Genomic DNA, 21,120 nt, shown 5'->3' on the forward strand with positions numbered 1-21,120 from the left:
GAAGTCCTAGAAGAGAAGAGTCTTTCCTTTTACCTTTCTGTTCCCTCACTATTAATAGATAACTCCCAGCTGCTATTTCATTTTTCTTCTGTCATGAAAGCTGTAACTACATGATTAAAATGGTGTGCAGCTCTAAAACTACTATCAATTATACTAATTAAGGTCAAATAGAATGAAACAGCACTCTTTGTGGAAAACAATGTAGGCAATGTAAACCTCTATTAATTTAAGGGCATCATATATACATATGACAGTTTCTACAGACCTTATTATTAATAATTTCTAGGTAGTCTCTTATAATGACATCTCTAAGACTTTTTTTGCTCTTTTTCGTCTGAGAGCAAAATACACTGATGGAGATTTTTTTTTCTCTTTTTTTCCTTTTTTTTCTTTTTAACCTGGTAGGTAGAAAAGACCTCTTTTTATTAGAAAACTTATTTTCTCAGATTTTGCTTGTGCTTAAATAAAGTTCACTATGAATTTTCAACATTGGCCTTCCCTGCAGCTACACAGAGGCTAACAAGTTGAGTAGGACTTGGCATAACTAAGAGAAACGTGCTCTAGCTAGATCTAAAATCAAGTTTTACAATGGAAAATGAATATGTTTCCTCTCAGCTCTCCCTCTGTGCTGTCTATCTGAAAGACACACTGTATGAAATTACATTTTTGGGAAAATAGCATATGTATATGCTGTGAGAATTTTTGAAGGAAATGAATGTTCTGATTTCTGTTTTCAATCATGCAAATTGTTTTCAAACTGCGTGAGAAAGAAGCTGAAATTTGGCTCAAGGAATTAAAAAAACAAACAAACAAACAAAAAAACCCCAAACAGCAAACAACCCACCCTTAAATGTTTCAAATTATTTATTCAAAAAATGGTGGCATTTTCATCTCTTTACTCAGAGACCCTTTCTAAGCAATAACATCTCTCCTCATGTGCACTCACCTCTGAATAAGCAGTCATTCAGCTTAACCAGTAGGGAATTGAAAGGAAGATATTTTTCATTTTAAAGGATACTCAGAACTGGAACATGTTTCCTGTGTCAGTATCAGCCCTGTTCAGTCCTGACCATCACAGTGTATTGCTGTTTTCCTGGGTGTCTAAGAGTGGGGTTCTTGAAGGTAGCTGAAAAAAATTTTCATCATGGAGAGTCAGTGTGCCCAGAGAATGTCATCCTTGAATGTGTATAATCTTGATGAACATTTCTTTGAAAATGACCCATGGTCAGTTCCAAGTCCAAAACAGTGTTTCACAACAGAAAGGAAGAAAATACCACATGGGAATTCTTTCTCTTTAAACATCTGAAGCATAATCATTGCCATATTATGAGTGCCTCTAACTAGTGCTTCAAGGTTTTGAATAATACATACAGAAAGTGAATGAGGGTGACGGATTTCAAAGAACTGCTTGAGTGAATAAGGGATCATAGGCAGCATCAATGACCCATTGTAAGACATTGCTGGCAAAATGCTTTGTAGTTAAATTATTCAGACTAGATAGGTGTTGTAATTAAAAGTAGTTATTATTCCTCCCTGATTACTTTCTAAAGAACTTTTCTTAATTAAGAGGATAATTTCATTAAAATATTTTTTAATGATCAAAAATTTAGAAATGTTTTATCCATCTTTCACATTTCTTCTAAGTGACCTGAAATTAACCTACAGGGACATTTCACTCATAAGAGATGTTTTGGTAAGCAGTGAAAGCTTTAAACTAAAATTCGACACCCGTCTCATTTAATCTGCAAAGACACAACTGAATGTAAATAAATAGAGCTGCACCAGCTTAAATCTGCTGGAGATCCAGCCTCAAAGAACTTGAAGGTAATAACTGACAGTTTGTTATTGATTATGTGTTCCTTATCACCTTGAGGCAAAGCTCAATAAAGTCATTGGGAATTTTTCCACTGGTTCAATAGATTTAGGACCAGGCCTTCATTCGGTAGAGCTTCTTTCTAACTTCTTTGTCACAATACCCATTTATCATGTAGAATTTTCTACTCTTTTCTAGTCCGGAGCTATCTAGGTTATGTAGCCTAAAACTGACTTTATGAACAAATGTGATTTCAAAAATGCAAATCTTATTCACAGTTTAGATTTCTGTCATGCCAACAATGACATTTTCTACCAATTTCAGGAGGATATCTTACAAACAGGGATCACGTGGCAACTGACAAAATCATTGGCAAACAGACCAAAGATCCCAAATGGCATTTCAGAGGTCTGAAATATGAAGTAAGTAAACATTTCCACCAGCTCACAGAATAGAGACTTAGAATTTACCTGCAGTTTTCAGTGTACCCACAAAAGACATTTTATTTCAAGTGTTAAATTTAGTTTGTGTTAATAACTCTATGCCAAATGAATACACAAAAAGAAAAAGAAAATTAGTCTTGTAAATAAGGCTACTGCCAAGTATTGTGATGATTTATTTTTTAAGACAAATTATTTATATCAACTTTGGAAGTTCATAAAAGTCATATGTTTTTGGTAGCTTTATGATTTTGATTTTTTCCCCAGGAGGCTTGTGTTGGACTGTACATATATAACTGTTGCATACAAATAAACCAAGGAAACTCTATAATGACAAAACTCGTTTGTATGCACAGTGATAATATAAAGTCTATTTAAAGGCTTTACTTGGATTTAGGTGATTCATAGACTTTGTTCTTACTTTTTGCCACAGGGGTGAATTACAGAAACACTGTAAATTTGATTGTGCATGGAGAGCATGTGGTAGGAAAGCTGTGTAGCTAAAGACTCAGGGTTCACCTTACGGAGAAAAAATAGAAAAAAAATGACAAAAATACAAAGAAAATAGAAGACGATTAAAAATTGCAAAAACATACAGGATGGGAAAGGGATACTGAGGTGGAAGAAACTACTTACTAATGCATTAGACATAAAATTATTTGTTTGAAGTAAGATGTTTCTTAGCAGGTTACTGTTTTAGACCTTCACTGAAACTAAGGAATGATGACAAGAAAATTGCAATAAAGAATTCTCTCATTTGAATAAAATTGAAGATAAACTGATTTAAGGAAACAGTTAGTTTTATTGAAGGAGACAAAGCTGGGTTCAGCAAATCAGGACACAGAAAGCAAAAATAGACATGAAGATTACTTTTTTAAGTAAAGAAAGATAACAAAGGTCGTACAGGTTATTAATTTCAGAAAAGAAAAGATAAAATAGGATTCAGACTTTATTAATTTCATCCAAAGCAGATGAAATGGAATATATGGTTCATTAATTTCAATAAGGAAACTCAGAATAGATATTATTTATTTAATTTTGTAACTTAAAGTGAGGCAGAAAATAATAATAAAAAAAGTGGCTAATTATTAACTGAAGCCAAGGTGAGGTTATATCATCAGGTAGACTTTAGAATCCATCTGGGAATTTATGTAGATTCAAGCAAGGTAAGGAGGAAAATGTGAGTCTATATTTTATTTTAGCAGGGCAGGGGAAAAAGCCTAGTAAGTATGGAGCAGCAGGACGTCTACATGTGAAGTCAGCACAGTCAATGACAACACAGTGCTCTGCGTCCAGATTATTTCAAGCATCTCCTCAACTGTGTTGCTTAAATAGGAACAAAGTGTGTGTCACAACTAACAAAGGTAAGATACAATTTGCCTGAAGAACAGAAAAGTCACTGAGAAGTCACTGAAAATTCACTACAAAGGGCTACATAAAATTTTGTTTCTAAGAAAGATATGCTTTAAACAAAGAAACAAAAAAGCTATTTCATACAACTAATTACAAGCAAGAGGAACACAGTACAAATAATATTAAAATAGTGGATTATATAATTTCATAGAACTAAAGAAATTTTTACGAATTTACAACTGCAGTGAGATATTATGCTAATAGGTGCTAATATACAAAAAAACCTCCTGGTTTTCAGAAATAAGAAATGTGAATGAAAAACCTATGGCAAAGGTCTACCATAGGATGCAAATCGTATGTTGTCTTTTTGGTATTTGTCACTGATTTTTTTTCTGAGGAGGTTGAACTTCAGATTTATGCAGAATGAATCGACAAACACTCTGCTGTAGATGTCCCAATGTCTGCTTCAGCAAATAAAAATATATTTTAACATTTTTTTCACGAAGATGAATCACAACCTCAGCCTCAAACACTCGCAGTTGAGAAGTAAACATTATGGAGAAGTCCCACCTCAGAAAGCACACATACTCTCACAATCTTGCTAATTAAAACAGCTGTATACTTCCCCCCACCCCCACCCCCCTTGGTGTATCTTAGGTAATATTGAGACAATAAAACTTTTTATTGATTACTGGTCTTCCTGTGCTTCATGTACAAGCTCAAGATCTATACACAATTTATGTTCACACTCTCTAGAATTACAATGACTAGATTATTTTAGTTCACGGTTTAGTTTTTCAGTATGTGTCAAAAGTAAAAGGAAGTAAAATGTACATTCTTTACAAAGGATTATTTTTTTTAATATTGCTTTTTTATTAGGTGGCTGTCGTGGTTTAGCCTCAGACGGCAACAAAGAACCACGTGCCGCTCGCTCGCGCCTTCCTAACACAGGAAGAATCGTAAGAAAAGGCAAGACTCTTGGGTTGAGACAAAGGCAGTTTAACAGAACAGCAAAGGGAACAGGCAAACAACAACAACAACACGGGTAGGGGAATATACAAACGCGATTACGGAACCGCCGCTCCCTCACCGCTCACCGGCCGGCCGGACCCGGGATGCCCCAGCCCGCTTTTAAGCAGCAACTTCCTGCCCCCTCCCCCGGCAGCTCAGGGTGGGCGTGGCTCACATGGCATGGAATACCAGGAAAAATTAACCCTATCCCCACCGGAACCAGGACAGTGGCATATAGGATAATAACACATAAAGTAATAGATCCAGACAATATAAAAAGATGTGCTGATGTTCACCTCCTTCATTCCCTCTACCGGTCTGCCAAATGAAATAACTCCTTCTATTGAGATGACTAATAATATCACGGTTTCAATAAATTTAAAAAACAATAATGAAGCTGTACTTTCCCAACACAAGTCCTTATAGGAACTATATTTCACAGTCCCATTGTTTGTTAAAAGCTGGTTTACTTGGACTATTTTTCCAGCAGTGTAATATAGATATTGTTGAAGAACAGACCACGTTGAAGTTCCTTATTTTTAGAACATCAGACAAAATCTTGTGGCCCTAGAAATAACGTTAAGGCTCACTTACTTGGTTGAGGTTCATCACATAACTACATTCTGTGTTTGGAATGGATTATGAGGGCAAAATATGTATTGAGGTGTATATATTGTGGAGGGAACAAGATTTCTGCTCACAGTGTAAGGGTAGGCTAAAGAAGGTAAGTGCTTATTTTAGCAAGTAATGTCTAAGAAACAAGCAATCCTGGGTAACACTGAAAAGGTGTTATTTCACCTCAGTAAACAGGATTCCAAACAGTTGCCAAAACATCCAGTGGCACTTGAGATGATGGCCGCAGATATCACAGATATCTGCACAGGGATGGTAGGTAAGTTGTAAGATCAATGGAGAGCTCTGCCCTCTGGGCCTGGGTCAGATGGATCTCAAATAGGAAGCATCAAATATAGGCACCTATATTCAATCAGCTGATGTTTTCCCACTGGTCTGAAGAATCACTAAAGGAACTATTCAATTGTTTGAACATAGAAGCGTTCTGCTATATGTGGTGCTTTGGGTAACCTGCCTGGCCCGCAGACCTTGGACAAGGAGGGTGCAGGTCTTCTGTAACTCCTGCGTCCACATGTCTCTTCTCAGAAAGGAGACTTCAGCTACATAGACACGGTTATGTTTCAGGTACCCTTGGCTGTCTCAAATAACATTAAACAACTCCTGTACTTAGACAACTGTATCTTTCCATAGATACCTAGTTTAAAGGGAGCTGAACTTATTTCTAGGCTCTAGTGATTGCATTGATTAGCTCTGCCTTGGTTATAAAGTGAGATAAGATACCTACCTCACACATAGCCACTTGAATTCTTGAGTGTTAATCTAAAACTGAATCCCATATACAGCAAAGCATTACCATTTTAAATCATCTAGACAGATTTAAACCAAGACAGATTTAATCTAATAACCTAATTGAAAATTCTCCCCAAAATTCAGCTCTTTATCTTGTGCAGAATGGTTTGGCCAGCTTTAATTACTGCAACCATTCTAAAACCTAAGATGTTATCATTTTAATAGACTGTGCTTAATATACTAATGGTTAGTGTTGTATCTTGTATATAGTTTTCAATCTATGTGAAACTGTATATGTGCTTTACTGAATATTAATTCTAAAGAAGTTAATGCTTTAAGACTCAAAAAAAATTGCATCTCACTGTTATTCGTAATGTTATCTGTGATGGCATTTTTTCATAGAGTCATAGAAACACGGAATGGTTCAAAGATCATCTAGTCAGCCCCCCTGCTGTGGGCATGGACATCTTTCAATAGATCACGTTAATCAAAGCCCCATCCAACATGTCCTTGAACATGATCCCCCAGGGATGGGGCTTCTACCACCTCCCTAAGCAACCTGTTCCAGTGTCTCACCACCCTCATAGTAAAGAATTTCTTCCTTGTATTCAATCTATATCTACTGTCTCTGAGTTTAAAATTATTACTCCCTGTCCTATCACTATTAATGTCCTCTGGAATTAATGTTATTTAACAGCATTAAATACTTATATTAATAATATTTTTTGTTATTTTCTTTATTACCTTTGGAAAGTGCACTTTTGAATATGCCCATCTGTATTTTATGAAATACTATATGTATCATACTCCATATATAACTTTGTGTATTAATATAAATGTAACAATAATTCATTGTCATTTTTAAATCCATCTGGCCATCCACTAGCAGAGACCTCTGACAGTGAGCTGTCCTTTCCACTTTTCTCAGAAATCCTTTCCACAATGTCAGAATGAAGATAGTGTTTTGAAGACTAAAAGTCACTTAATAGCTGATCCTTCTCAAGGTCTTTGTCTTGTTTTTATTACTCCCTGAGCATTCAATAAACACTGAAGATCACTACTTTGCCTAGTATCTTTTTTTTTTTCCTATAGCTTCAATGTGTACTTTTTTAATAGTGCGATGGCTGTATTAAGTAGTGTTCTACATGTTTTTGGAAGTAACATTTTTGGGTAAATTGGCAAAACAATAAAGTTTTCTGATGTGTATAAATAACATAAATGTAGCTATTTGTCAATTCAAATTTAGCTTAATATTTAGCACATCAGAAAGATTGTTTGGTCAGTCAGCACAGAGCTGTACCTCAATCAGTCACCTCTGCCTTTTTAGTGTGACATGGTTTTGTACACTGTCAAGCTCTTCATTTTACACCGGCTCAAAATCTCCTGATAAAACACCCAATACCAACTTATTTATTCTGAATAATTTCCTCTTTGATGAACTTTCAACTGAACTGCTAAAAAAGTAATCTTGTTAGGATGACATTCAGGACCAAGTTTAATCCCTGTGTGAACGAGGAAGGGTTGCACAGCTGTATGGCCACTAACAGTGGCCCGAAATTTCAGACCGAAATTTCAGACTTGGACCTGCAAAAATTGCTCTTTGCCTACAGATTCAAAAGTTAATGGAGCTCTTATCACTGCAGTAGTGTCTGAAAGTGCTACTCCAGGATGGTCAAGTGTCTTACAGGTCAAGATGTTGAAATGAACATTTCATATTCAAAAGCCTATTTTCAGGTAGTCCTACTCATTCTTTTACCCCTGTGATCCTTACTTTGGGTAAAGTATATAACACAGCAGTCATGGCTTCCAGCAGTGCTTTTGATCTTTCTGTTTGGGCTAAAGCTTACACACAGAGATAGTGTTATCAAAATAGGAATTATGAAAAAAAGCTGTGAAGTTCATATTTTTTTTTTAATTTAGGATATGTTCTGACTCCTGTGTGTGAAGTGATTATGAGAATTATCTCTTATGTTTGTACTTACCGAATAGCATTTTAACTTTTAAACTTTAAATGCTTATATAGGAGTCAATAATGAAGTAATTTGTAGGTCAAAACACATTTGACTAATAAATAAAGAATTTCCAAAGCAATTATGGAAGCTAATGTGCTAAAGGGGTTCTATGATTCTGTTTGATCCCTATTTTATGCAGAAACATTGTGTGACTATGTTCTTATCATTTTTGTCTTAGAAATTTTTTCCCTGAGGTCCAATAAGTTCTTCAGAGCTTGTGTATGAATACAATCCAGCCCTGAAATCAGAACCTGTAAAATGATTCTCTGAAGGTTCCAGTTATGTAAAATTGTAGCCATTCAAAATGGAGATGCTTCTGAGCAGAGCTTTTTAGCTGAAGTACTGCAGTAATGTGATCCTCAGAGAAGCAGCAGATATTTCCATGTTTCAGTCATCTTCGTTCTCTTTTTTAGTCTTTCCGGATGATGTGCATGTCATGCCCAAAGGAAGGTCAGTCAGCTGACATTGCTCCTGATTTGCAACAGTGGTTTGAACAGGTTCTATTTTGAAAAAAAACGGTATTGTTCTTAACTAAGCATACAGGACAGGCACTCCACTTGCTCTCTGTGGTAGGCCTAATGAGCGCACCTTCATGGTTCCACTCCTTCCTGTAAGAAGATTCTGGTGTATTCACAGCTAGCTCAGCAGTCTCTGAACATAGGCAGTAAGAAAGCTAAGTCTTAGATATGCGCAACTTGAAGCTGAAGTCACTCATGAAAAAAGTGATTTAGCCTCCTAAACGGTGTAGACTTTTTTTAAAAAGTTTTCTTACATTTAAACTCTATTGGAAAATTCTTATCTTCAGTGTTGCAAAAAGTTAATCCTCATATGTATTTTTTTTATTGAGAATGTTGCAAATTCTCAGTCCAGGTGCCTTCACTTAAGCAGCATTCTAATCAATATAAAATCACCTATTTTTTAAAAAGTGTATTAAAATAGACCCTAACATAGTAGACCAGAATACAACAGTCAACTTCTCCACTGTTAAGAAACCCTGACATAGACACACACACACACACACACACACACACAGAGAAAACCTGAAACCCTTTTTTCCTGACACCCTTTTCACAGCTTAGTTTATGGAATGGAAATGTAACTTCATGACATTAATGTATTTTGACATTTTCTGACGAAAGACCAGCACTTCTGTTATGACAATTCTCTGACAAGATCAGAGGTGTGCTCTTACAGTGTGGCTATAGGAACAAGTCACTGTGGGATTGTCATTTGTAGTGAATCATCTGCTCTGAGATAACTGACTGAGTTCAGGCTCATGTCATGCATTGGGCAGCTTGCCCTGTCTTCACAGAAGTTGAAACTACCTCAAATTACCTTTATCCTTCTATGATATCACCTTTTTTCTTTATACCCTTTTCATCTGCTTCTCTTCTGCTGCACATCTCAAACTTAGTCAATGCTGACGTGACCTACGTTACCACCCATGCTCTCGTCCTCTGGGATTTCACATCCCCAAATTGTGCTTTTCGTTATGTGAAATGCTGTGAGAGCTGGTATGCGCCCCTAAGCCATGAATCACTGCCTTGCTGACATGTTAACAAGTTACCGCCCATTAGCTGATCCATGATAACCACTCACATATGCACTCCTGCCCATGATACTCAAGAAACAGTTTATTGCTTTTTCATGAAGACTTAAGTCACATCAATCCATTTTGCATTTACAACAGTCCACAGGCTCCCATCCACTGATTTATAGTGGTATGTGCAGAGGGTCTTGGTCAATGGTAATTTAGGTAACTCAGAGTTGCTTACCCCTCTCTGAGGGATTAAAGATTCCACTCCAGAAGTGGCATCACAAACTGCACACAGACCTTGGGCCAAATAACTTCCTTTGGAATGGCCATCCCATGGGCAAAGTCATTCCATGTTAAATTATGTATCGTTTTATTAAAGCTTCATTTTATGTTACTGGATTTCATTGACAAGGAAAAGGCTTTTACATTTTATATACTTTTGGCCCAAATCTGAAATTAAGACTCCTGCTAATCATTTCGGCTCTGAATGGTCCCCTTGAAAAGAGCTAGATCCTGTTATTTATGTTTCTTTGTACTTCATTAATTTTACAAGGCACAAAGAGTTACTCATTATATGTGGTTGATCCCTACATATAAATATATAAATCTCAGTGTTTTTTAACTTAGAAATAAAGTTACCTATTCAATTTTAACAACATAAATGAGTTTAAATGTTAAACAAAATAAAATATGCAATTATCCATAGAGGAAACCTGTTAACGTAAGGGCTTATACCCTTTAGTGGTATAAGCATTTCCTTTACTGTCACTAGAACTTTTCGTACTCTTTACATTGAATGTGTCAAAGGCTGTGCTGGGTTTCATGGCCTAGAAATTCAAGCATGGGAAACATATCGGTCTGAATGGAGATTTCTTTCAAAACTCTAAAAATAAAGTTTTTGTGCAGTTAAAAATTCTTCTTATGATCTGCCAACACTTCAGCAAAAATTTGGCAAAATTTCCCTCAACGTTGTGGTTAATTACTGTTCAACTTTTGGGATTTTGGGGGGGGATTTTGTTTTTTTAATTCTTCAGGAGGCAGAAAAACATATCTGATATAAAATGAAAAAAATGACCACGTTATGAATTTTGAGTTGAATATTGCAAGAAGTACTGACCATGCAAACAGAGCTGCCATCTTGTGGATAAAAACGGCCTGAGAGCAGGTGGCTCACACTGTCAGAATGCAGAAGAAAAAAATGTTTATAATAGTTATCAGCTCTACCTGACTTGGCTTTCAGCTCATATACAGGATTATGAGAGCGGTAATTTTGAGCTTGCACGTTCGATCTCTAAAACCTCTTATCACCTGACTGAATTCTAATTTTCCCCCAAATCTTTAGACCTAACCCTTCCAGTATTAATAATGTATAGGTTAAGCAACACTGAAGAACTGCTTGTGTTTTTCAATTGGTGTCTGGTGCAGAGCTATGTTTTGTAATATAAATAATTGGTTTAACCATTAAATTGATGTGACAGAAATAATTGTCAAGCAATTAAATGCAGTAATGATTTCAACTCATGGGAAATATATACTAATATACCTGAGTTTCGCTTTGCTTGAGAACGAAGATATCCACTCTTGTTAGATTCTTCGTCATTATTCATATATCAACTGATATTATCTTAGAAATGATACAGTTAGTTACTGAAAATCATCAGTCTCTTCTCTTTCATTCTCTTGTTCTTTCCTTCTTTCTTTTTCCATGTGATTTGTATTCGAAACCATGATGCCAAAGTATACCACCAACAAAAGTACCCCCATGGTCTCTGCCAGGCCTGAGAGTTAATAAGCTAGTCTCCAGATAAACAACTCATGGCACATTGGTAGGAATATATGAATTGTGTGTTCCTGGATTTCACACACAGTCACGCACACCCTTCTTTGAGCTCTTGTAACCTATTCTATTTGCTTATTTTATTTAAATTATTTTTCATTTAAAGAAATGGCCTTTTGACTTTTTTTTGTTGAATTGGCTTGCTACTACTGCATATGTAAAAGGTATGATTTGATTCCTATTGTACTTTTTTGTATTTGTAATATAAGTAATAATAAGTTCAAACTGGTTATAACTCATGTGTGACCGCATGTTGAAGTGTGAAAGATGCTGTGTGACCTGACTAGGACCATCGAACTGGTTACCTTTGCTCAGCCTGAATCTCCAAAGTTACCCACATTTTTAAAAGCACTGGTGATAGGTAATTTTTGTTCTTAAAACAAGGAGCATGCACAAATTGATAATTTGTCACTAATATTCATAAGTCATTCCATTTCAAAACATTCATTTATCATATTTTACTGGAGAAAAAAGACTTATTTTCCGAAGAAAACATGCCAAAATTCATGAGCTATTTACTAAATATTCTCCACTAAAATTCCAAACTAACATTTGTGCTACTGATTCCAAGTAAATTTTCGACTAATATAAGCTATTGCTTAGTTCATAAAGCATAATAAACTCTGTATTATCATCGTAGATAGCATACTTTATGAACAGCAAAGGCTCTGTAAGAGTATGGCACTCTACCGTTAAAGACTGTCTGGCAGGTCATCTGTGAGTGATATGCTCTGTTAAGGAAGAAAGTGTCGTCTATGTAAGAATAAAAATGTATAGAACTTTAATTCATCATGGTAAGATTAACTAGATATGGGAAATCAGTGTATTTTTCAGGCCAAACCAACCCACATAATCAAATTTTGTCAACAATGTGTCTGTTCGGTCTAAACTATTTATAATACTAAATTTTCAGGAGCACATAACTTGTACGTATGATACATCTAAGCATATTTTATCTCATCAATAATTCTTTTACTCATGACTTATCTTCTTAACAATTACTATGTCTTACCTTTATCATTAATCATAGAAAAGCAAAGCTGACATTCTCACTGTCCAAAGTCATCTTTTCTGATCTGTAATTCAGCTTTGTCACTTTGCATGGCAATGAATCTTTTTTTATATACATTTCCATCTGAACTCCCATGTTTTCTGAGCAGAAATAAATGAACAGAGGCTTTCATTTTGGCCTAAAGTGCGTTTTGACTAATAGGTTAGCCTCCAGATCCCCACACAGAACTGCTGTTTATTAAGTCCCCAGAATTTAATCTCCTGAGTCTCTATAACTTTGTGAAAGAACCACAAGGAAATGGCAGAGCAGTTTATCAAGTTTATTCTAGAAATCTTTTGTTTCACATCTTATATATTAAGCTAAACCATGTCTGATTATATTTTGTTTTTCCGGTTTGTTTGGCTTGGTGTGGCTGGTTCTTTGGTTTTTCCTTCTTCTCCAGAGAACAAACTGGGTAAAACAATTTTTAAAAAGAACATTTTTTTTTTTTTTTGTCATGAGGGATAGCAGACCATAAATAAACTGGGTGGTATACAATTTACTGTAAATAAATACCAAAACGGGTTCCTAACAATTGAAAGAAAAAATTAGTTTCCATAGACGTTAAAACAAACAAACAAACAATAGTTGATGTAGAACAAAAGATACAAATACAACATATGCTAGATAAGATTTTTTGCGTTTTTCCATAAAGCAATAGGATTTTTTTGTCACTGAAAGGTTAGAGATCAAAATATTCATTTATGGAAAAAGCAATTCTTTAAGCACTGATTTGGACTCATTTAAAAGTTCATGTGAATTATGTTATTGCCTGTAATATAGCAAAATACTTAGTACCACTATATTTAGGACATCATACATTTAGCAGTGTGTTTCATGCCTCATTTACTACAGAATATCTGGGCTGCTACTTAGCATTCAAAGAATAAGTGTTCATGTACGTTTGTGCATATCTTTACTTTTGCTGTTAGTTTTAAATACTTAAAAAGACACAATAATCAACCTGACATTGCAACAGTGCAATGTACTTGAATCTACACACTTTTTCCAGTGTGCACCTTTATAAACCTCATACCTTAAAAAGAGGCAACACAAAATCATTAAAAAAGTGAGTTTTCCAGGTGCTGCATGCATTAACCTTTCCTTTAATACCTCTTCCGTACAATATTTTGATGATTACTGTCATTTAGTAAACAGATGATGAAAATGCAGTTACCTGAGGGTCTCGTTTAATAATTTAGGCAAATCAGTTTTTAGAATTTTTTTTTTTTTATTTTTATTTGCCACATAGGTTGGTTAAGCAACGAGCACCTGCCGCTCCTGGTCCTCAGAGCAGGAGTTTCTTGTACAGTCTCGTTTTCCCCAAGAAAAAAAATAAAAAAAGAAAAAAAAAAAGGAAAAAGGGAAAAAAAAAAAGAAAAAGAAAAAAAAGGGGGGGGGGAAAGAAGGGAAGAAAAAATAAAGAGGACCCAACTGTGTATCTATAATGATTAGAGAGGCACATTTCAATTCGTGGCTGGCAGTTTAGGGTTAAGGTATGATTCCAGGTGAGGGAAGCCAATGAGAGGACGCCCGGTTGATGCCTCTGACATCATCCGGCACGGGAGCACCCAGCCCGGCCGGGGCAGCTCCCAGCCGCCGCACCAGCGCCGCCGTGATGGATGTTTACAGCTCTTCCTCGAGAGCCAATTATCTGCCTTTTGTGTGAGGCCCGAGGACCGCTCACGCTGCCGCCTGGCAGGCAGCGTTGCCGGCTCCAGCTACAGCAATTGTTTTCCCCGTGTCTGGTAAGAGTCTGGGTCTGCTTTACCTTCTCTTTCAGAATAAAGGGGGTGCGCCTAACCTGCGAGGGGAACGGCTTTCACAGTTCCGAGCCTCGTACGGCTAGAATATGTAAAGAGTAGCTTTTACTGGCAAAAAGGAGATCCTTTAGAAAGGGAATGTTTTAAAGGAAAAGTCTGTGTCTGGCAAACTCCACTTTACAATACGGAAATAAATAGGCTGCGTGTTTATGCTGCTCCTCAGGTGAACTACAGAGTTACGGGGCTGGCGAGACCGTTCACAGAACAATAATTTAATACCTGTATTTTTCTTTTCTTTCCTTTAACACCTGTATTTTCCCTTTGGAATCTAGCTTTTGTTGATGAACAAAGAAATGGGAAGGTTTAAGAAGAGGGGATTTAACGTTGTACCAACTTTAAAAAAATATTCTGGAATACTTTTGCAGATATAAATCAAACACCGTGATGATTAATACCAAGATGTTCAAGTTTCCAGTTCCAGAATTAGTTATAGTTACTTTGTTCTGCTAATTTCCATAATTCAAAGTGATAAGAAACTGAGACAAAGATTAAAAGTGTTCAGTGTTCAATATGCTGGTAGCAAACCAACCAACGTAGGTTTTCTGGGTTTTGTTTTGTATGTTTTTCCCCATTATGTTCTGTAGCTAGCTTTAAAAAATGTCTCATTCTATAGCTATATGAGTGTATACAGAGAGGCTGAAGAAGATGCGTTTGTATCTTTTACATCGTTAGCAGCTTTGTGGTTTGCACAGAGGGAGGAGGGAGAGGGAAAGGATTCTGTCTGCATAACTTCCTATTTTTGCAACAGAATAAGTCATTTAAAGCTTCTGAACTGGCGTGGATTTAAGAGATTAGAAGTGACACTGGCATTGACAAATCAGATGCAATAAAGGATTTAATTGACTGAAGGAGTTCAGGGGCTACTGTATGAAGAATCCAATAATCAGTTTAACTAGTCAAGTAGTGTGCCTAATAGGAAACAATAAATAGCAGGCTCCAGTTAATTTAAAAGCTTGATGACATTTATTTTATAGTGATTAGAATTCACTAAATACCTAGGCCACTTAAGAACTTTCTGCATTTATTTCAGTAATCCATGGTTACAGAATACAAAGTTTTAAATAATGACTTATGCAGTTAGTATTACAAGTGCTTGTAAAATGGAGATATATTGTCATTTGATCTAGCTATGACAAGGTCTGCTGTAACCACTATCAGGAGAATAATAGGTATTTTCAGCTCAAACACCCCTTAAGACAGTAGGGTTTCTCAGCTGTATTATACTTTTGTACTTTTTACTAGTCCAGTCCTGTTCCTGGTATTTACCACTGGTAATTCAGCTCTGGATATTAATGTGCCCAAACAATCCCAAACTCTTATTAAATGCCATATCTATAATACAGATGGGCTTAGAACAACATGTTTTGGTAAGGTGAAATCTTCATTATGGTTTGTTGTCTTTTTGCGAGCAAAAGGCGGATATTCCAGCTCAAAGGTGAGGTGACCACAGCCTGTGAGGGACAGGAGTATTTGACATTTTACTACTTTACCCTTCTTGCTTAGATCATTATCTAATTTAACTAAAAATTATCTTATGCTAGCCTTGCAGCTATGCCTTTAAGTTCTTATTTAAAAAAAAAAAAAGAAAGTAGAAGTATTTGAACCTCTCCCACAGTTTTACATCTATACACATTGCATAGGTCCATATCATTTATCAATGCTTCATTACTAGGCTTCATGTCAGATCTCACAATATTTCTGTACCTATTTGGTTTAGCCAAAATTCACATAAGGACAAATTATCTGTTACAGGATGATGGATATAATATAGATTTAATGTTGATTTGCTAACACTCACAATGTTCTGGTTCAAAGCATTCAGACTGTTTTTAATATATGAGTCCTTTTAAGTACTAATGTACATTGCTTTATTAGATAGTAATCATGGACCTAGGCAAGCCAAGAAAACTTAATGATATGATAATCCAAATCAGATAGTAATCAACTTCTTATAGGAAATGAGACTTTCTAGTTTAGTTTAATCTTTGAAAAGGAAGAGAAATCATTTCTCGAAGACCATTTTATGGGAAAAATGTTGGTGGTTTTTTTTTGCTTACTTTCAATCAGAAACTAAGATTGAAGAAAACCGTATTTCTTGGATAAAAATAGTGTTGCAGCCTTTGGTTTTTCTTTAAAATAATAAAGATAACTGTGATAATGCTAGCACAGGGACTGCATAGCAGATTGAACATTGGCCTGGGAAAGACTCCTGCTTGTCCCGTGCTTGAATGACAGATTGCGTCCACAGAGCATACTCTGTGAAGTCCATATTCCATCAATGGCCCACTGTTTTAAAGAAAGAATTAGCATTAGGTTGCTTGATTGTAAGAACGGATCATTTTGTTTGTCTGATTCTCTATGAATGAGTCAACTCATACATTTTCACTATGACATCAGGTAACAAGCCTTACAATGAAGATTTGAGTCATTCCTCCTACACAAGATACTCACTTCTCTTGTCAGAAAATTTTGAGCTACATGACAAAAGGGGATTTTTTTTTTAATAAAAATTTAATATTTCGTAAAGAAAATAAAGGCATCAGCTAAGCAGAAATATGATAATTACATCGACTGCAGAAAAAGTATCTATGTCACCAGTAGTAAAAACATTAACTAAAAGTAATTCTCCTTCCTCTATAACTGGTGAAGGAAAATTGTCCTTAGAAAAGGCAAAGTAAAGTAGGATTGTGATAGCACATTTTCTTCTGTATCCAGTTCCTTCATACTCCAAGCTTCAGTCCAAGGGTCAGGGTTTTGGTTTACCTAGGACAGATTACAAAAAGGCTCCTCTAGGAACTTCCAAATTATAAAATCAGCCATAAAATCTGCTGCTGCAACCATCCTCTTTGTCCATCGCTGATGTTCTTTATGCTTAAAGGTGCCAGAGAAGGAGACTCAAGAGACTATTCTTTCCCCTAACTTTTCATTCCTTATAATCCATTACACAAGCAAAAAAAAAAAAAAATCCTTTTCACCTATATAATTAGGAGGAGATTTTTTGATTATTTTTCTTTTTTTCATTGCTCTGTTAGTAAGATCAAAGGGAACAAAGATTACAAAAAGTATTTCTAATGTGAGAGATGGATGGATGCAGATCCACATCTCACCTCCAAGTCATTGTTTTCCTGTGGAAAGAAGTCCAGATGTACAGACATGGAGAGCACACTTTGGATGCCCTCCAATAGGACACCTGTCTGGATGATTAAAGGACCAGTAACGTAGATCACACATCTGTCATACAGTACAAACACTGACAACTTTTTTTGTTTTCTGTTTTGTTTTCTGTTTTGTTTTCTGTTTTGTTTTCTGTTTTGTTTTCTGTTTTGTTTTCTGTTTTGTATCTTAAGTGATGCCCAATGGATGCTCTGATACACAACAAATACTGTACTAAAAGAAGATCATGGTCAGGGATTTACAACTCAGATTTTAAGGTAGTTTTGCAACCTCTGTTTAGATCTTTTGTCTACATATAGCATGGCCCTTTTTGTTTCCATAATTGTATATTTCCACATAGAAGTGTGACACTGTGAGTGTATAGAGTCAGTCCTGTATGGTTTAGTGAGGGTGGTGTTAATTTTAGCTAATTCAGTCAGGAAGGTCCCCCTCATATCTGTGGAGAGAAAGAGGCGTCTCCAAAAAAGGATTCATCGCATCCTTAAGATAATTATTTCAGATAGATGAGCTGAATCACTCTGTGGAGGGGTCAAATTCGCTCCGTATAAACTTACCTGAATACTTTCAGTTATGTGTCTAACTTCCAGACTTTTAAATACGGTCTAATTAAGATCTTTAAGATTTCTGAGTATCAGTGAATGCCACCAGTAACATAATAAATAAACAAACATATAATTATACTAATTATTTACTGCATGGTGGTGCCGCAGTTATTTATTTCTGCAGCAGATGGAATCTGGACTTCATCTCTGCAGCAGCAGGGGTTGATAGGAGCACTTGGCCCAAGACTTTGAGGTTCCAGAGGTAGTCAGGAAATGTAAAGGTTTTGGAAACGTATATCCATAGCTAGCAATGGGGGGGAAGCATGCTCCGTCTTTTACGTTCATTCAAGCATTGTCTCCCATGCTTAAAACTCTTCTTATTCCTATTCCTGACCACTTGTTTACCTCCTTCCAGAATCATTGGAGACTCTAGCTATTGCTCATATATGCTGCATATTTTCAAAGCATCACAACTTGGCTAAACTTGATCTGATTTTTCTCTCTAAAAGACAGAGCTAGGACACACATGGTTTCTTCTGCCAATCCTCAAGTCCCTACACTAGTGCTAGGGATTCCTGAGGTATTCAAAGTATTGAGCATGGACAAAGAAATGTCATTTGTCTGGTCTCATTCTTTGACAACAGCATCAGGTGTCTAGCATCGACAATTATCAGGACAAATGGTCAGTGTCCATAATGGTAAACAGGAATTTTTAAACAGGGGCATTGGGCAGTCACCCTGTTCTTCCAGTTGACAGTCCACTCTTTTGGATCAGCCCCTATGCAGGAGTTCTTAAGCAATCTTCTGAAGAGTTTACTCTGCCTCTATATGTAAAACTTCCCAGAGAATTTAATCCAGCAAATCCTTCAGGAGGTCCATGATTTTGGTGAAATAATTTGTTGGAGTTTAAAAATACAGATACATCAGATAGTAAGAATGTATCAATAAAAGTTGTGCTATTCCTTAGAAATCCAGAGACGAAGCTGGAAATTACTGGATACAACGTATTGGTATTTTGCTTATTAACTATCAGAATCAGTCCGTTCATGAACTTTGCATTTTAGGATCTCGACGCTGTTAGTGTTACTTAATTGAGAAATGCATGATTATAATGGATAAACACAAGGAGGAAACATGCTTTCAGCAGAGAAAAATTAGAAAACAATGTGAAAATACTTCTCTCCTCCTATTCCCTGGCTTATAAACTTAACAATTAAACAAAATGTCATGGTCAAACTTTCAGACTTACTGCTTCCTGAATGAAACATAATCTAAATAATCTATTACAATCTATCATAGAATAATATCACATTATCACTCACAAATGGGAAGTATGGTTTTCATAGTTGCCAAGCTGTACTTATCCACATCTGATAGTCCCCATTAATTTTTAACAATCGTCCTGTCATCAGACCAGTGAGCTGTAGAAAATACTGTGGAGATGTCACATTCCTTGATGATTGCAGTTAATGCTGCTGCCCCTCTGAATCAGCATGAAATGTAGACACTTTTATGACTGAATCTGCAATCTGGGATTTGATCATGCTATTTATAGTATTGCTAATGGTCTGTAGCACTGACAAGGGGTGTGTTGAAGTCATTCTCTCAGTTACCCTTGTTTTCAGTTGTAAAGGCAGAACAGAGATCTGGATCCTACATATCAGTAACTAGACAGAAAACAGCACAAAGAGGTCATGATTTTCACTGGTGAAAGATTTTAATAGGTTTGATTTTTTTAATGTCTCTGAATTTATTTTTTTTTTTACCAACATTCTTTCTGAGAAAAGGGGGAAAATTATTTTTATTTGCTTTCTATAAAGTCAATCGCAGTCACATGGCAAAACAAAAGGAGGCTTAATGACATCTCACAACAGTAAAATTGAACTAAGGCGGAAACCACTGTACAGGGGCTTAAAACAAAAATATTTCAGAAACACTGCCTCACTTCTCAGAAGGAATGGTTTACTTCCAAGTCCTCATTTTTCTTCCAGACCCTATTCCTAAAACGTGTAGTACCTAGTTTGTTTTAATTTTTGAACCTAAAAAAGGTTATGTACTTTTGAAAACCAATATTTGGGAAGGATTCTTCTCAAGTTAGTAACGTTACAATACTTAATTCCCTGATTTTTCTCCCTCTCTGAAAGCATAGCTGAATCTTATCATGCCCAATTTCCCCAAAATTATGAAGCCTATTTAATGCCACTGTCCTCATGATTGCTGCTGTAACCAATGTGTAAAGAGCAGTAGGAATTATAGCATCTTGCTTCATTATTTCATCTTATAATTCTCATAGAACCATGGGTGTAAAAACAACAGCAACAGCTAAGTATATTAATGATCCCTGGAAACACTGCTTGATTTCCTATGGGTTTATGTTCCTTAATTAATTAACTTTTTAAGTGATTTATGCTAGGATTTCTTGTTATCTCTCCATATGTTTTTAAAATTAAGCCATTCTTCTCCCTGCAGGATGAATAAGCACTGGCTTGTGCTAACTAGTTAGAATCAAGTACCTTCACTAGCGTACCACGATATGTGTTTACTCACTGCCTCTCCTTTCAGCTTCCTTGGACACAGAGAACAGGAGTAAAAGAAGTATTACTCTTCTGCTCTAATTGGCACTAGAGAATTGTCCCAGGATGTCCCAACTTCGGTGTCTACTACTACATTCAAAAGTTATTAGGTGGGGATGAAGAGTAAGCCTATTTTCTCAAGAAAACAAACAGTGGCAATGTATTTAAATGTATGGACACTAGAACTGTATCACTAGAGATCTGAGAACTTTCATCAACTGAGGATATCACTGGAGAATGGATCTGTCCTATTCCATGGGGACACTGTGTTGTGAGGACACAGTCTGTAAAAAAATTTCCAGAAATGCTCTAAGCATTTCATGTGTAATTATAGTTATAGTATATCTTATGAAATTTTACAGTTAGCTTTTCCTATGTACTAATTTAGCTTGCATGAATATGATCTTGTAAGACATTGAAGTATCATCTCTATCAAACAATTTTCTATGGGTACTCAGAAGTAACAGGAATTTATTGAAATCTTTCTAGAACAGGCAAAACTTCTGAAGGCTGTAGTTCTCTAAAAAGATTAATTTCTCTCTCTGGTTCAACCAAAAATTTCTAAAAGGTAAATGTTTCATTCCTAGTTGGG

At 35.9% G+C, this 21,120-nt stretch overlaps 1 protein-coding gene across 6 annotated transcripts in view; it reads left to right on the forward strand.

Moving 5' to 3' along the window:
* MGAT4C (MGAT4 family member C) overlaps positions 1 to 21,120 on the forward strand; it is a 424,744-nt gene that overhangs the window by 251,937 nt on the left and 151,687 nt on the right. Inside the window, exons 4-6 of one of the 6 annotated variants that reach the window (XR_010069487.1) lie at positions 2,138 to 2,235; positions 3,456 to 3,617; positions 4,486 to 4,686. The exons of 3 other annotated variants lie outside the window; for them this stretch is intronic. Coding sequence is in view for 1 of the 3 variants with exons in the window: in XM_063322833.1 (XP_063178903.1) it covers positions 14,039 to 14,164 (126 nt within the window). In the remaining 2 variants the exon portion in view is untranslated. Of the gene's footprint in view, positions 1 to 2,137; positions 2,236 to 3,455; positions 3,618 to 4,485; positions 4,687 to 14,023; positions 14,165 to 21,120 lie in introns of those variants that run through there. 2 more of the 6 variants (XM_063322834.1, XM_063322833.1) reach the window with 2 other exon arrangements.

The sequence above is a fragment of the Chroicocephalus ridibundus genome, chromosome 1 (assembly GCF_963924245.1).
Source record: "Chroicocephalus ridibundus chromosome 1, bChrRid1.1, whole genome shotgun sequence".
Classification (NCBI taxonomy): Eukaryota; Metazoa; Chordata; class Aves; order Charadriiformes; family Laridae; genus Chroicocephalus; species Chroicocephalus ridibundus.